The sequence below is a fragment of the Micropterus dolomieu genome, linkage group LG09 (genome assembly GCF_021292245.1).
Source record: "Micropterus dolomieu isolate WLL.071019.BEF.003 ecotype Adirondacks linkage group LG09, ASM2129224v1, whole genome shotgun sequence".
Classification (NCBI taxonomy): Eukaryota; Metazoa; Chordata; class Actinopteri; order Centrarchiformes; family Centrarchidae; genus Micropterus; species Micropterus dolomieu.
In genome coordinates, this window is record NC_060158.1 from 21,801,447 (window position 1) to 21,819,440 (window position 17,994).

At 40.8% G+C, this 17,994-nt stretch overlaps 3 protein-coding genes across 4 annotated transcripts; all 3 read left to right on the top strand.

The window, feature by feature from the left end:
• Nucleotides 1-619: 619 nt before the first annotated feature.
• On the top strand, nucleotides 620-1,768 carry gjb9b (gap junction protein beta 9b). The gene is made up of 2 exons (XM_046058960.1): nucleotides 620-1,003; nucleotides 1,424-1,768. The coding sequence occupies exons 1-2, from the start codon at nucleotides 620-622 to the stop codon at nucleotides 1,766-1,768; spliced, it is 729 nt and encodes a 242-aa protein (XP_045914916.1).
• A 3,284-nt stretch (nucleotides 1,769-5,052) lies between these two features.
• Nucleotides 5,053-10,049, top strand: pef1 (penta-EF-hand domain containing 1). The gene is made up of 5 exons (XM_046059743.1): nucleotides 5,053-5,185; nucleotides 6,040-6,286; nucleotides 7,766-7,921; nucleotides 8,633-8,776; nucleotides 8,976-10,049. Exons 1-5 carry the CDS (start codon nucleotides 5,165-5,167, stop codon nucleotides 9,203-9,205), a joined length of 798 nt encoding a protein of 265 aa, XP_045915699.1. The 5' UTR covers nucleotides 5,053-5,164; the 3' UTR covers nucleotides 9,206-10,049.
• Nucleotides 10,050-12,199: 2,150 nt separating this feature from the next.
• smim12 (small integral membrane protein 12) lies at nucleotides 12,200-14,336 on the top strand. Of its 2 annotated transcripts, none has more exons than XM_046058667.1 (2): nucleotides 12,200-12,340; nucleotides 13,287-14,336. In XM_046058667.1, exon 2 carries the CDS (start codon nucleotides 13,315-13,317, stop codon nucleotides 13,585-13,587), a length of 273 nt encoding a protein of 90 aa, XP_045914623.1. In that variant the 5' UTR covers nucleotides 12,200-12,340; nucleotides 13,287-13,314; the 3' UTR covers nucleotides 13,588-14,336. The 2 variants fall into 2 exon arrangements, with proteins under 2 accessions (XP_045914623.1, XP_045914624.1); XM_046058668.1 differs by lacking the exon at nucleotides 12,200-12,340 and adding an exon at nucleotides 12,390-12,469.
• Nucleotides 14,337-17,994: the final 3,658 nt, after the last annotated feature.

Sequence of the window (17,994 nt, forward strand, 5' to 3'; positions counted from 1 at the left end):
ACTGTAACTTTACTAGGAGCGAACTACGCGTTTCACCTGTAGCTTCTTCAGGCTCGCTCATCACAATGTTGTTGTTTGCTCCTAATAAAATCACAGTAAAACAATTTCATCTTCAATCCTCACCTAAGATGTTCATGCGGCTGACCAATACCTGATCACAAATATTGTCTGCGCATGGGAAGTTTTGTTAATTTTTATTCAGTTTTTGTGCTATACACTACTATTCAGTCTTTGAAGAGAAAGAAGCTTTGTCGAATTTAACAACTAAAGATCTATCAAATTGGCAGTGTGGTGTTTTCCAGGCAGGGAAAACACTACATGAATATAAATGTTGGATCCTGGATTTTTGGGTCTTTACCGAATTTTAGGGACTAAAAGTCAGGACAGCTCTGGTGCTGCATCAACACTGATCATTCTTTTTCAATCTGTCTCTCTTGAGTCCACAAATTTAAGAGGGTCCATTATTAAAACCTTGCTGCAATCCTTGCTTGAATTACTCAAATGTTTCTAATCTACTTCTTCCATTGCTCAGGGTCAAATCAACCAGAACCTCCTGAGGAGCTCTTTCATCTCTTTCAGCCTCCTCTTCCCACCCTCCTCCACCTCTAAGGCAGCAGTCATGAACTGGTCTGAATTGCAGACACTCCTCAGTGGGGTCAACCAGTACTCCACCGGGTTTGGCCGCATCTGGCTCGCCATGGTCTTCATCTTCCGGATGATGGTGTTCGTGGTGGCGGCCCAGCGAGTGTGGGGCGAAGATAACCTTGTGTGTAACACGGCGCAGCCTGGCTGCAACAACGTGTGCTACGACCACATCTTCCCCATCTCCCACATCCGCCTGTGGGCCCTGCAGCTCATCTTCATCACCTGTCCGTCGCTGATGGTGGTGGGGCACGTCAAGTATCGCATGAAGAAGAACAGGGAGTACACTGCCTTCCACAAGGGTGCCCAGCTGTATGCCAACCCTGGGAAGAAACATGGGGGGCTGTGGTGGACTTACTTGGTAAGCACATATTATGAAACTTTATTTCTGGCCTTGCTGTAGATGCCACAGGTAAAAGACACAGCAATGCCTTGTTTATTATTGTCAGAAATGTCAACAATAATTGCCATAGATGAGTGGTTATGTACAAAAGGTTAGACAACACGTTTGTGTAATTCTATATGATTTGTTTTCACCTGGTCATGAGAAAAAAATGTTTCTGTTGCTTGTCTTAGCCCATTCAGATACACATACTCTGAACTGAAGCTGAATGAGTTATGTGCTGGCAGTGGTTGAAAATGTGAAATCTTTTTATTATAGATCCTGCATTAGGTGACTTGTCTAACTTCTATGCATCATTCCTCCAGTTATTATCAAACTCAGAACAGTAGTGACTGAAAAATTTGTCTCCTAGTTTAACCCTCATTTATCTTCTCATAGTTGAGCCTGGTTTTAAAGGCAGGCATTGACACTGGCTTCCTTTACATCCTGTACCACATCTATGATGGTTACGACATGCCTCGCCTGTCCAAGTGCTCCCTGGACCCGTGTCCCAACATCGTGGACTGCTTCATATCACGTCCCACTGAGAAGAAGATCTTCACCCTCTTCATGGTGGTCTCCTCTGCCTTCTGTATCTTAATGTGTGTCTGTGAGATGGTTTACCTTATCTGCAAACGCATCCGGAAACACATTAAGAGTGAGGTGCATAGGCAGATGTTCGCAGAGAGTCATGAGATGGCACCGCTGGCCGCACCCAGGTACTCCAAAACACCCATCAGATGATCATTCTTTTTCGACTCTATCCAAAACCTCAGCAACGTCAAGGCTGAGCAAAGTACACATGGGACTACTGCAAGCAAACCCATTCACAGGACTCAATGACAAAATGACTCTACTACTTTTTTCCTAATGTGTTTTTACGGTCTCAGTCACTAATTTCAAGTATTCTTCAATGCAGCATGATGTTAATTTTGTAAATTATGTTTCCATTTAGTAAGGTAAAATAGACGATAAAGAAGGGAATAATTTAGGGGGCGTGGCTACCATGACGACGTGTCATTCAGGAGAGAGGCACACTTCCAGTGTTGCCATATTGGGCTAGTTTTGATTTCACTGGGTGGGGCGGAAACAAACTTGGGCTGGTAGATGACACTTGACATCATTATTACTGACAGTGACATTGGTAACTAACACACAATACCATGTATTAGCCAGCCAAACGTTCAGAGTGTACATAGTTATTCAAGTTCTGAAAATTCATCAACTCAACGAGAAGATGTGCAATCTGAGAAAAAGTAAGGGAATATGTACGTAGCATATTTGAACTGTGAGTAATTTAGTTAATTGTAGCAGATTAACTTTCATTTACTGATCAATCCTATAGTTTTGTAATAGGTTGGATTCTTTTGGTTGGTTGTTTTTTGTGGCGCACAATTCAAGGCAGTATTTGACAGAACAGAGAGAAGCTCGGGTGCCTTTCACTGAGCCTGAGTCACTTTTTGTGAAACCGACCAATCACAGCCTGGATGGGGCAGGACATCAAAAAAAGGTTGATAGCCATAGATATCATTTACACTGGGGATGCTGGGGATATGTCCATATATATGATGCATTTGTTAAAATGTTCTGAAAAAATAGCTTGCTTTGAGAAAGATTTATTTGCACAAGAAAACATGCAACGATTATGCAATGTCCAAAAAAGTAACTTACAAGTAAAAAAAAAACAAGCTACTGATTATTGCATTATATTTAATTATATTTTTATATTTTGAATTGACACCTTTTTTGTGTTTCCCTTCTAAATAAAGACATTTCCACTATAAATTGGTGCAGAAAATGTCTCCAGAATGTAGTATATTCCCCAAATCTTCTGGGGGAGGACTCCCACCACCCACTCGAATATTTCAGCATAATATATTTCTTCAAAATAGTGTTAAAATATCTTGTATTGTATATCTAATATGTATCGTTACACCCCTAATCTGGGCCCTTATGTCCCCACAACTTTTCAACACAAAGTGACAACCTCTTAACAGCAAACAGCTAATTTTTGAAATGTTGAACTCGCAATGCATAAGTGGTTATGATCAGAATCAGAATCAGCTTTATTGCCAGGTATGTGTACACATGTAAGGAATTTGACTCTGGATTTTACATTGCTCACGATGTGCTTACTCATACAAAAATACAAAATCACAATAATAAAAAATAAAATAAAATCAGACACAGACTTCAGTGTAGACAACACAAATATACACACTATGAACTAAAACAATATAAACATATTGACAAATGAGTGCAGTGAACAGAGTGCAAAGGATGCAGGAGTAGGTACATGTCAGAGGTGGATGTGATATACAGGTACATATACATCCATACATGTACACATGTACATAGTAATGACTTGAGGTAGGTGGATTTGGTATACAGTATCTACAATATGACAATATAACAGTATAAGTGTTAGCCAGTAAACAGGTGGCTGATTAGAGGCAGAGTTACTGGGTTATTGCACAAGAATTGTTCCTGACACTGTAAGTTAGAAATCAGCTGTTTATCAGAGTGATGGCTTGTGGGATGAAACTGTACCTAAGTCTGTTGGTTTTGGCGTACAGTGCTCTGTAGCGCCTACCAGAGGGGAGAAGCTGGAACAGATTGTGCCCGGGGTGAGATGGATCTGCAGTGATGTTTCCTGCCCATTTCCTGACTCTGGAAATGTATAAGATTCACTAGTCACTAAATACGAGACTAACCACCATGTAGAGCACATTTCTTGCACAATGATTTATTGAATGAAAGCAACCCACAGAAATGAAACAGCTGTTTTGGACTGGAATTAATATTATTAAGCTAGCCTATATAGTGGCCTATACTTTTACCAGCTGATACACATGCCAGCATGTGAATAGTGAGTACTGGACACTATTTTTTTCCACTTCAATCACTGATCCCAATTGATGTAAAAGTTTGCATGAATTACGGATGCATTTTACTAACCAAGTTAGCTCTACCCTCTCATCTGAATATGGTTACTTCTGCTTCCAAAAAAGCCAAGATGGCGACAGACAAAATTCCAAACTCGAGACTTCTAAATGGTAGTCCACAAACGAAAGGGTGACATAAGGGTGGCTACTTCCAATTATTTTATACAGTCAGTTCTTAAGAGAATACTTCGGAATCACGTTGTGATGAGTGTGTCTATGTGTGTGTCTGTATTTGTGTTTTTGTGTATGTATTATTGGCCAGCAGTATGTTTAAGCTGTTGTAAACAAAACCACAAGTGTAAAAGTCCTCAAGTGATGTGAATACAGTGTAGAGAGTGAACCCTTTCCTTTCACAGCGCCCCCTAATGAATACAGATCTTTCCTTAGGGGTAACACAGTAATTGGCAGAACTCACTCACTTCAGTTTTTTTTTGTTTGTTTGTTTGTGTTCAGATACAGTATGCAATATAAAGAAAATAGTCTTTATTGTTCAAGAATAACTTTGACTACTGCTGCCATTTTGTGTTCTCACACTAGTAGATCACAATTGTTTAATAATGGTATGATACATGTGTGAACAAATTATCCAAGATATTTTTGAATGAACAAATTGAATAAAGTATGATTCCAGACGATATATTTTGTTTTACATTTTTTATCTATTGTTGTGATCTATAAAGTTGTTTCACTGCTAAAATATTTCAGTATGTGTCTCCTATGTTCTTCTTTGTCAGTGAAAGTGTGGATACAGTATAGGAAAGGAAAAGGAAAATAATAAACATTGAAATAAAACAATAGTTAAGCTATGGGTCCCATATCACACCAGTGCATTGTGCACTGGAATAGTATAGTATTGATAGATTTAAATGAAATTAAAATAAATCTTATGAAAATATAAGACATAATAAATGATAATTTAGTTATAACTTGACATACTCCTGGAAAAGCCTGTATTTGTTACAGCATTAAAGTAAGTGACTAACTGAGGTTGTTTATTCCTAAGAGTGACGAGCACAGTGATTCATACTCACTTCTTATGTCGTCATCACTTTCCCACTCTGCCATCCAATCAGCAGCAGGGGTCGCGGGTGAGGCTTTGACAGACCCGGAAATACACCAATAGCTACCCTGAGCTTGACCGTGCCGTATCCGCCTTCTCGTCTGTATTTGTTGAAGGAAGTGAAGCCTGTCAAACATGAGTTTTCACTACGGCCAGGTATCGAAATACTGCGTTTTGTGTTTTCTCCTTGTTAATTACAGTAACATGTTGGTATTGTTAAATAACTGTACTGTTTTTTGCGTAGGTAACTTATAACGTAACTCACAGTTAATGATCATGGAAACACAAGTAACGTTAGCCATTCATCTGTTTGCTATGGATAGCAAACTGCTGTAGCATTGTGTTTTGCTTTTCATTGTTTATTCGTGTGAAAGTCTGTGTGAGTTGAGCAACTTTTTATGAACAAATGTAACGTTAACAATTACTCACCGAAGAGACGTTTCACCACAGGTCCTACATACACACTAAGGTACAGAAGGGATATAAGCAAAATGGTGAAAGTAACTTACTGAGGACGGCCCTCTCAAGAGACTATTATTCGGCTTTTATATAACGTTACATTAAACAGTTGAATTATAATCCGGAAGCACCATCAAAATGTTGAATGACTACTTCGTATCTTGTGTAGCTTCATATATTACAGTTGGTCATATTTAAAAGACATGTTTTGTAAGTAAAATCTTAAATCTGAAGATAAATGTAGTCGTGGAAGAAGATTTCCCTTTGAAATGTAGTGGATTACAAAGTAGTAGAACATCAATATACTCAACTCAAGTACCTCAAAATTGAACAGTAAGTTTTGTGAGTAATTCTACTTATTTACTTTTCCCTAATGGGTAGTGAGTACTACATATTACCAAAAGTTGTCTATATATAGTACTTTAAGTTGTTAATGCTCGTGCTTTTTTCATCTTACAATAGAGGCTATAAAAACTCCATCTAGCCACACACTGGCCAGTTGATCCTTGTATTTATCATATTGTCTTAGTGAACCTTGTCTATCACTTTAGGGCTATCCAGGAGGAGGTGGACCACCACCAGGTGCTCCGTATGGGGGAGGCAGTGGTCCCGCTGGGCGTCAACCTTCAGCTCCATACGGAGGTGCACCATGTCAATCAGGAGGTCCTTATGGTGCTTACGGAGCCCCAGGTCAGGGAGGGCAGTATGGGCCTGGACCAGGGGGTGCCCCGGGCGGGCCTTATGGGAGTTACGGGGGACAGCATCAAGGAGGACCTTATGGACACCATGCTCCTGCAGGTAACTATAGGCTGGAGCTGTGTAAGCTTCTGCTGTTCCCCTTGCCTGTGGGAGTTGAACTGGCATAATCTGAACATGGGGAGACTGCAGATAGGCTCTCATTCTCTCTCCTTTTCTCTCTCCCACACACTCTGGGATGATGGATAGAAAATGACTTACGTTTCCCAGACAGTTATGTAGAGACAGGGTTCAGTTTGTGCCCCTCAGCAGGATTACACGGCTGGAGTGATGACTTCGGTAATATTGAGTGAGGGCTAAACAAACTAATAGACAGATGGGTAAAGAGTGTGTTGTGTGTGCCTATATGCATGTACATACATATATACACACACACATATACACAAACACACACACACACACCTGTTCGTCACCTGTAACCTGTTCCTCTCTCCCTATTAATTTTTCTGAGAATCAGCCCTCCCTCCACACAGAAGTCTCACACAATATTTTCTAACACTCCCTTTCCCTTCCTCCATGTATTCAGGTAATGGCCTCTTGCCCCGATACCGTCTCCCTCTCCTTCTCGCTGAGACGACTTGACCCTGCCGCTACCTTTTTTCACAACCTGTGCCTTATCAAACACTGAGCATGTGTAGCAAAGGCTGGACAGGTACTCTTTAGCACAATAACAAATCGTTTCACAACTGTAGGGAGATTCATTATTCTTGAACGTAGCTGGGTTTTTTCCTTACTGGAAGATTATACAGTATTTTCATGAAATAAATTGTATAGTGGAATAATTAGATGTTATTTACAACCGTCACAAACCAGTATTTGAAACTTGATGAAGGATGTTTGTTGGTGTAATCTCACACAGTTGTAACGTTTTTCTCTTATCCACTCATTTCTCCAGCAAGTAACATGCCAGTACTGTATCTACTAACTATTAAACTCGTGTAAAATATACATTGTGGTAGGACTTACATGTGGCATATCAATTAAAATATAAAGTGCTGCATGTTCCATCTCATAGTCATTCTAACACCAAAGCCAGAAAATGTCTGCTTGACAGTCAGCGCTGTTTCAACTGTCAGACAGTAGAAGCGGGTTTCTTCATCTCTCAATAAATAAATAAATATTTTGCATCAGAAGAAGGCAGCTGAGTAATTTCCAAGACTCTTTTTCTTCTGCTCTTTTACAACCCCCCCCCCCCCCCCCCCCCCCCCCCCCCCCCCCCCCCCCCCCCCCCCCCCCCCACGCACACACACACACACACACACACACACACACACACATCCGTTACTCCTCAAAGCCTGGGAGCTTCAGTGAAATATTAACTGATAGAAAATATATGGATGGGAAATGATGAAAATAATACATTTTTGTCTCAGATGGATTGAAGAAGAAGAAGAAAACATTGATGGAAACAAGAGCATGCTAAGAAAACAGCTTTCTATTGATGGGCATCTTCAAAGTCAGTCTGAACCAGCTCTCCTTTCTTCACCATCCTATTACTTCTGTTGTTTTTCCTCTCTGTAGGTAACATCCCTCCTGGTGTTAACCCAGAGGCATACCAGTGGTTCCAGACTGTTGACACAGACCGCAGCGGCTCCATCAACGCAAAGGAACTGAAGCAGGCACTTGTCAACTCCAACTGGTCTGCTTTTAATGACGAGACCTGCCTCATGATGATCAGTACGTAATACGGTTGCAGCCAAATGAAATGTTCCAGTAGAGGAAGCTCTGTGTTTACGAACTGTTTATAAATGCTTTGAGAGTGTTTCTTGGGGAAATAATGACACAATGTGCAGGAGCAGACCTTGTAGCATGACAAATTCAGTTCATTTTGCCATAGACACAATGTCATGGGTTCTTGCCTCTACCAAGTTTCATGAAAATCTGGCCAGTAGTTTTTTTTCCATATTACTGCTGACAGACAAATGAACAAACGATGTAAACTACTTTCAGAGTCCTAAATGGCCACAGCAAAGGGGAAGAGCGAGCTATTTAGGAAAAACAAATGAATAAAGTAGTGAGAAAGAAAGTAGGCTGGTTTTATATGTGACTAATACCTAAATCTCCCAAACTTCAGTTTCCAAAAGAGAAAGAAATTTACACAGCCAGGAGTCAGCCTAAAAATGACTGAGTCGTGTTTGTCTTGGTGCTTGTCAGTTGTGTATCCCTACATTCCATTGTATTTGCCAAGCAGTGACTAATGTTCCCCACTACGACTTTCTGTGTGCTATCTTTAAGATAACACAAGAAGAAGATCTGTGATAATGGGTGACGGGCTTGCTGAAAACATGCCTGGGGGGCAAAAAAAAAATTTTTGAACCTGGAACAATAACTGAAGAAAACTGTCTCAGTCTTGTTTGGCTGATGATGCTGTTTTGTGTTTCCCGTTAGACATGTTTGACAAGACGCGGTCGGGTCAAATAGACCTGTTTGGCTTCTCAGCACTTTGGGATTTCATGCAGCGATGGAGAGCGCTCTTTCAGCAATTTGACAGAGACCGCTCAGGCAGTATCAGTGGCATGGAGCTACAGCAAGGTAACCCATTTGTGTGTGTTAAAGATGCTACATTTAATTTGGCATATGTGGTAATTTTGTAAACAAAAATGACCATGATCGGGACAATTTCTGGTTTCAATTTCAAACCTGTTTTTTTTTTTTATTTTTTTATTAAGACTCAAACCCAAGATTAATTCCTATCTTGTTTCTCTGTCACTATCCATCTCCTGTTCCTCAGCCCTCGCTCAGATGGGCTACAACCTGAGTCCCCAGTTTTCTGAGTCAGTGGTGCGGCGCTTCGCCCTGCAAGGCGGACAACCTGGCATCCAGCTAGACCGCTTCATCCAAGTGTGCACCCAGCTCCAGACCATAACGCAGGCCTTCAGGGAGCGAGACACAGCCATGATGGGCACCGTACGCCTCAGCTATGAGGACTTCCTCTCCAGTGCCATCACCAGGCTCATGTGAGCCTCATTCCACTGACAATCCCTCTGCACTGTGTGGATTCACAATATCATTCCATGTTCAGGTCATTTTCGATGCTTTCCCATAAGTGCCCCCAGCTATTGGTAAGTTGGTATTGGCAGTATATAAGCCAGTACACATTATTCCATGGCTTGTTGCTGTATGTTTATTCAGGTGCATGGTGTTAGGCTTTATAAAGTTCAGTAGCTGTTATAGAAGAATGGATAGCTTCACTTCGATTGTGGCTTCGTAACATCGGTCACCACATATGCAGGTCCCTCTAAACAACTTCATAATCCTACCATAGATGCCTTGGTGACAAGAGTCCTGTTTACTAGTACCTGTATGTGAATGAAATTATGAGTGCCTGTACAGAGCGCTAGTTTACACGTTTAATTTGCTGAATGTTGACCCGGCAGGGCCGAATCAGTGTATAGACTTGATTAGAGGAGGTATCAGAATAACAGAATAACTAAATCCACCAGAGATGTTTTCACTGTATGACAGAGATTATGCTGAACTGCAAATCCACCTGCAGCATTAACATGTTCCCGTGCCATTGAAATATTTTTTAAATGCCTTTTTTCCCCCGTGCCTTTTAAATGTATGCATATCAGGAGTATTCTGCATTTCCGGAGGGTATTTCCATGTTGTTCAAGTTTTTAGGTGGTGGGATGAATTTATTTAAATTTTTGAAACAAAGCACTAAAAAGTGTGTCCTATTTTGTTTGTCTTTTTCACCTCACTGAAATGAACCATCAGTGACTGGGGGCCAGTACACATAACACTCCACAGAGGTCTTAAATTAGGAAACATGCCAAAACCAAATAAATGCTTTTGTATCACATTTTGATGTGTTCATATTCTTGACTGATAGCCTTTCACGATAATGAAAAAATGCAGCTCTATACATTTTTACAAGCTTTAATATATCAAAAGAAGCTACACACTGTATGTAGTGTTTAATCTGTAGCAGTAGAATGGAAATAAAAATGTGCAAAATGGGTCATATTTGTAGTAATGTGACAAGATGACATCAAATACAAAACCTGCTGGTGACCTTTGACCTCAAACTGCCCAAAAATCTGCTACCCATTTCTCCCTTTGTTGGGTAGATTGGCCACACAAAAGAGCAAAAACCCTTCCACATCTGGCACTCTGCTTAATCACAGTCTGTGTCAAGAGTCCTCCTGCTTCTCGTCTCTTTCAAAACCAGAGGCAATCTGTCAATTTCTCTTGTGCATCTTTTTTGTTCATACCCCACCCACCGTCTCCTCCTTATGCCACTCCCTCCATCTTAATCTGAGGCTGCACTTGGCTGGACACATCACCTGAACATGGGTGTGGTTTATTGCCCGGACCACTTTCAGAGTTTTGGCACTTAAGTGTACTGAAGGTTTTCAGCCCGTGGAGGGTGTTGCAGCAGCCCTTTTCTGGCTTATGTGATTCAGCAGTGATTGAACATAAATCCTGATTGTCATGTCTGATGTAATGAGGAAATTTCCCAGCACTGACCATGCCTGACATCTGTAATTAGCTTGGGCAAATAGAGCATGTATTATGCGGCTTCAGTTAGTGAGGATGTGGTGCTCCACTCTGTCAGCCCCAGTTTGTGATTTGGATTGATAAGATGGTTGTATTTTTACATACAAATCTTGGCAGAGTGCAGCCCTAAATCTCATTTACTAATAAACAGGAGCTGATGAAATAATCCTGGCACTGCTATGGTCGCTGGTAAAGCAGAACTGGCACTAGTGATGTTGTTTTCCCGCAGGGGATGAGCACATTTCACTTTATCTGACAGGACTGATCAAATGCCAGTTCTGGCAACTACAAGATGGACAGCATAGAGGGAGGAACTGCTTAAAAGAATCATTTTGAAGCATGAAATGTTATCACCCACACAGAATCCTGTTAATCACAATCATTCCAGCAGTCATTTGAAGTATGATAACATAGAAATTTGGATATAGCTCCATTAAAAGAAAAAACTTTTTCTGCATCTGCACAAATGACCGATGAGTCAGAACTGGCCATCGCTCTGTGACAGGCTGCATTCCAACCGCTATACATCAGCCTAGTGCTCTGCACCATGCTTGACGGTTTGGTATAGTTGGTATAGTTTATGGAAAACTTTTGGGCCTTGGAGCTTAAATATCAGTGTCATCAATCATGTAGAGGTTTGCGAAGAACACTTACCGATTCAGTACCCAGAAACTACAGTAGCACAGAGAAATATTTTCTTCCCCCTATAATCCACCGCTGGGTGACTGAAATGTACACAATTTCTCTGCAAGCAGTTAAAGTAAACAAAAGCAAAGCAACTAAAACTGTTTGTGTCTTTGTACAGTATACCAAGCCTCTGAAAGTGCCTCTGTCTCTGTATGCAAAGTGTGCTTTGAAAAGCTAAAACTATCTTGTCAGTGTATGACACAACACTAGCGACTGATCTGTCAGCCGTCCTTGAGTATTCCTTGAGAGGAGGAATTTTATGCAAGAATGCCATGGATGTTTGAACACAGAAAGACATGCAGTATGCCATGGAAGGGACAAACAGCCATGGTTGCCTTTGACTGTTTAGTCACAAAGCTCATGCTCTTTAGGTTATTTGACTATAAAATATTTAATAGTTCTACAGATTATGAAGACAAATATGGAAATATGTAATGTAATTGTTGTTTCAGTTGTCAAAGGATACACACAAGTAAAAATCTGGTTTCATTTTACATTAACTGTTACAGTTAGTTCACATTTAAATGATGGTCTGTAAATGAATGTATGTATTTTTAATTATTGTCTATAACGTAATTATTGTAAAGTATTACACAATTTATTGGTACTAACCTATCAGTAGCAGTAGTAGTAGCAGATATCGTCGATTCCCTTTGTGTCTCCACAACAAAATGTAAAGACGTTCGGCATTCCTCATCTGAAAGTAATGTACTATGTTTACCACAAGGCGGTGATAAAACACCATGACAAAAACACAGGTAAACCTGTCAGACCCTCAGTCAGTCTGTGGTTACAGCAAAGCGAGGCTCATCAGCCAATGACGTTTAACCAGGAAGCATACAGACAGTATTACGGAAATTGCGTTGGTTCCGCTGCTGCTGCACCAACGTGCTGCTAACGGTGAAGGTGAGTGAAGACTACTCAATAAACTAACATGATTATCAAAATATAAGGGAGATAAACACCACACTGACTTTTCTTTTCCAGCAAACGTCGCGGGTGCGGGTTCACATTTAGAGTTACACTGCTCTGACGGTAACGTTAAGGTTACGTACATTTACCAAGTTACCACAAGCTAGCCTGTTACGAGCAGTGTCGTTGAGTTACTTTACGTAGTAACGCTAATAGTTAACCCACATAATTCAGTATAATCATCCTGAAGAAACGATTATTATTTAATATTTTCAGATGCTGTCTGAAGTTTGTTCGAGCCCTGTTCCTCGCCAAACGCAATAACAACTGTGACCATGTAATTGTCCTTGCTTATGTAACTTACTTTAAACCATACGGCGTCGGTTATAAATATACGCCCTTTTTGAATCGAGGAGAGCGGCATTTCATGTCGGCAAAAAACAACACGAACAAGTTATCATAAAAGTATACGTTAAATGTTTAAGGACAATGGTAAAGTTACATTTCCCTAGAAGTGCCGCTGCGTTAAGGGCGCTAGTTACATTAACGTTGATACAAGTTAGCAAGGCTTGGGTTACATAGACATTGCTAGTTACTTCAGGATCTAGTGACATGTCATTTTTTTTTTTTTTAACTTAAACTTTTGGACACTCTTTCCCTGGGCCTGCTCGTTGATTGCGCCGTTAGGTTTGTAAGCAATATTTGTTGTTGTTAGCTAAATGTGAGGAGAGGGACAGACAGGCCCTTATGTCTGGTGTCTACGTGTCTTTTATTTTGATAACCTCATTTAAGATCAATAAATCAGAACTAGTGACATAAGGTAATATTTATAATACCCTCTTTTTTTGTGTGAATAGTTATCACTTTTCCCTTAAACTAAACACTCTGACTATCCTTTAATGTAAGCTAAAGTTGCCACTTTACTTTTCCCTTTATGAAGCACCAAGGAGCCAAAGCGGTGTGCAGTCATGTGGCCTCTAGTTTGGACAGCGGTGCGGACCTATGCCCCTTATGTCACCTTCCCCGTGGCCTTTGTGGTGGGAGCAGTGGGCTACCACCTGGAGTGGTTTGTCAGGGGGACCCCTAAACCTCGAGAGGAGAAGGGCATCCTGGAACTGAGGGAGGAGAGGAAGCTGCAGGAACAAGTGGGTATGGACAGCACCCAGGTGCTTAGCCTGAAGGAGAAATTGGAGTTCACACCTAGAGCAGCTCTGAACAGGAACCGACCTGAAAAGAGCTAACCCGTGTGGGCGTGAGAGACTCGTGTTTGCCCTTTCTCAGCAGGTGGACATAGCATTGGGAGCAAACGGGGTGGCGTACCAGAGGGCAGAAACACCCATCCATCCCGATCACCTAAGCCATACATTCTCACCCACCCACCCAAAAGCATCATCTTGCCTGTGTAAATATCAGACACTAGCTAGAAGGTAATTAAAAACGGATACCTGGCTTTTATTGAGTCAAATATAGCTTGTATATGATTTGTTGACCTTCCACTTGATGTTGCACGATCAATAATAAATAAAGCAAGACACTGCTTTGAACTGATGACAGGGTTTAATCACAACTTGTTCATTTTCTGATTTATTTAAGTCTAGCTGTGGAGCTATGACACATTTTATTGCGTCTTTGCTGTTATATCACACATGTCATTTCTTGACAAATGATTATGATGTTAAAAGCCTGTCATATGTTTCGCCTTTTAATCCTTTCTGTATGTTGAGGAAAGACTTGTGATGATTGTGAACATAAATGTGGTGGAAGAAATGCAGGTCTTTGTTGTAGTTTCTTCTTATCCCATGTAACCTTTTGATGGTATGTGACAAAATAAGCCAGCAGTGCGGGAGGTCTCTCAGCAAGTTTAAGCTGCTTAGTCCTATTGTCTGGAATATCTTCACAATACTTTCATTTTAGAAAGTCTGGATGGTTTGCACACTAAAAGTTATGTGTGTTACTGAAACATGATAAATAAAGGACATTTGTGTTTGTATGCTGGAAGTATATGCTCTTTGTGTATTGACATTTCTGTCAATGTTGGAATTTTCTTAGAGGGTTTTTAACATCACCAGTTCATTCTATTGATTTCTTCTAACCAAGTAATAAAACAAAAGTTTCAGTTTTCATCACTCGCATCTCAGCAGCATTGTTTCACATTCACAAATATCTGATCCCAGTTGATTATGAAACAATGGTGCTGCCAAGGACAGAAAAAAACATCAAAGTCAAAGGAAGGAAGTAATGACTCTCCTCATTCAGTTTCAAGAAGGAAATTATTGTCGAGGGAACACAGTAGACGAACCAATGATAAACGGGGCAAACGGCAACTCATTCACCCATTGGAATTTTAATACTTAAATTTATGAATTGTACTTGCATCATATGTGCAGTGTATTTAAGTGCATTTGTTTCCAGTTGGAATAAGTTTATAAACTGAAGGTAAATTATGTAACTAAAAATTGTTCACTAAACGCTGCTGAAATCCCTCACTGGCTAACTGCATTCATAACTAACTGCATAACAATAACAACACCAGAATGTTAGACAAAATGACAGTGTCCGCAAATCTCTTGCCCTAGTGTAAACGCTAGTAGGCTACCCAGCACGCTAACCTCATGTATGCAGCACTAAGCCAATCATGCAAGTGTCAGTAACTGGTGTCAACTCTGTATTCATGCTGCCTTTATTTCAAAATAATGGTGCACTGTTCTAAGATTTAACAATCAATCCTATAACTGCGTTCAAAGAGCCCATTTAGCTGGATGGTAATTCACAGGATCATTTTAGCCTAATAACAGCATGTTAGCCTGGATTAGCTAAGCCACGTTTGAAGAGCAGGACAAATCTGCAGTTGTGTCTTAACTCGGATAAAGCGGTCACTGGATAAGCATGATGGCGTGCAAGCTAGCATTGCTGTGGTCACTGATGCGTTTGGACACGATCACAGTTGGTCTCGCTAGTCATTTTGAAATGCATATATTACTGTTAGGCGTACAACAACAAAGATCACTATGTGAAAACATTCCTTTTTATACAGGCATCAGCAGAGCAACATGAGGCTAAAATTGACTTCATCCTTTTAAAGGCAGCTTTCTTCTCCACTTGTGTGACATATATTTATACACTAGTCCAACTAAAACAATGATTCACTCTAGAAGCCTGGAGATACTGTTAAGTCATGATTAAAAATAAGCTTATTTGGGAAAATATAGTGCTGAAAGAATAGGCTACGTAGAAAGACTGTTTAACATGAGCGGTGTTGCCTGTGCCCGACATGAACTTTACTCAGCTTGTATAGGCAGAAAGTGTCCCCATATTCAATCAAGAAAGTCTTTAATATCTTTATTATTATTTAAACAAGAGCAGTGATGTAGTCTGGACACAAAGACTTCAATAAAAATCCAGTAGTAGGTATCATAAATGCTACATAATGAGAACACTGAAGCTTTTTAAATCGCATGAACTTAGAGAGAACTCGAATAATTATTTTGTTGTCACTTTTACTCCAGTCCTGCAGCAATTTCCTGTGTTAAATAGTGAAGCAGAAAGATTCATTTCTCCCGTGCCCCAGGAGCTCTCTTAATGGATGATAACCTTTCCAGTATGCCAGGATAAGTTCTGCTACGTTACCCTGCCAGCTAGTGAAATGGGGAAATATTATGAGACCCAGATTTACATTGGCACCAGAGTGGTGAATGTTGCGCTATCAGCAGTCATCAGCCTGTACTCCCCCTCTTAAGTTTGCTATCAGTGGAAGGGCCCGCTCCACTCCGGTGACTCTGGTTGTGCATACTCAGAGTGGCAATTGCTTCAAGCTGGTGGAAGTTTCCATCTGAAACCAGTGAGGATGGAGATGTGGAGGTGGGGCTGAGAGAGAGTTAACAAGAAGCGTGGTGTGTGAAAGGTGTGTGAAAGGTGTGTGCATCCTCCTGGGAACAATCAGCTGACAGGTCGGCCGTCTAACAATGGCACAGCTCCTCAGAACTGGACAGTACTGTGGGAACCGAGCACTGCGGCTCCTGGGAAAGGAGGGGGATGTTTGGAGGTGCTCCATTGTTCTTGCTGGATGATGGGGATAATGGGCGCGGGTGATGCTGGCTGTTTTTTGTTTTTTTAAGGAGGTCCAATCCAACATCCTGAGTGGACAGGCCGGAGACTGTGTTCCCTCTGCTGCAGGAACAATAGAGCTGTCTGCCTGCTGGAAGGGCACCACATCCCCTTTTAAACAACCACACACACAAATTCACAGAATCCAGGCATACATGTATTGCTGTATATCAAACCTACACACAGAGAAGAAGCCTAAGCATAAACAGAAAAGTTTTCTCACATGTAGGGGATGTCAAAGTGAACAGTTGCAGGGATATTCTGACATGTAAAGAATGAAACCTCTCTGACAGCCAGGATACATTAAAGGGTCGGAATAACTAATACTGACTGACTCAGATGTTACTCAAAAATCACATATCAACTGTACTTTGGATTGTGAGCTTTACTGAGCTCTAACTGCTGTATAAGAAATATTTCCATCCCATTCCCATTTTTTTTCGAACTGAAAGGTGCCGCGTATGCAGAGAAAATACTCTCTACACAATTTTGTCTTTGAAAAACTATTTGGGCTGAATCCATCATACTGTAGTTTTCCTCGTAGATTAACATGGTTGCATTCCCTGTTTATTGAAAGCTGAAAGAATTGTTTGTGAGTCTTTTTTGGCCACTGGGGGGATTGACATATTATCACTGTAAGAGTTCTTGTGGTGAACAAACAGTGGCCTATTTACACTTCCAGCACACACTGAGCAACATTAGCATTCACTTAGAGTCGTATTTCTGGCCACCTGGCAAATGTAAGCCCAGAATTCGCTCTCATTTTTGCTAATGTGGTCTTCATCGACTCCTGACGGAAGTACCTGGCTATTTTTAATTGCTACTAGGCCTGGGCGGATGAAGCTTTCTTTTTGTTTGTGCTGGAAAAGAGCTTCAGACTTAGCAAACACAGTGATACCTAGTGGCTCATAAAACTTAAAGGAGCCCTTCAAGACTGGGGCCAAAGCACCACCACACATCGCTGCTATCAGCACTTTTAGTCTCATATGTGTGCAATAAAAGTCCAAGAAGCCTGTGTTATACAGTCCCCTCCAAAAGTATTGGAACGGTAAGTTTTGTTTTTGAAGACATTTGGGTTTGTGTTGGTTTGTGTTAAACAACTCAGGACATACCACCCTTTGTTTGAACCCACCCATTTTTCAAGTGAGTAAAACTATTGGAACATGTGACTGACAGATGTTTCTTGTTGCCCGGGTGTTTCTTGCCTTTTAGGTTGATAGTCCAAACATTAAATAGCTCTGCATGGCATGACTAGTCTAAGTTTTCATCCATGGTTCAAACTTATAAAGACTGCATTTCCTGTTAAAGAGGATAAACCAACATGAGAGCTGTCTATGGGAGAAAAGCAAGCCATTGTCAAGCTGAGAAAAGAAGGAAAATTGACCAGAGCCATTGGACAAATATTGGGCAGAGCAAGCACAACAATTTGGAATGTCCTGAAAAAGTAAGAAACCACTGGTGTACTGAGCAACAAACGTCGAACAGGTCGGCCAAAGAAAACAACAGTAGTTGATGATGGAAATATGGTGAGAGCTGTGAAGAAA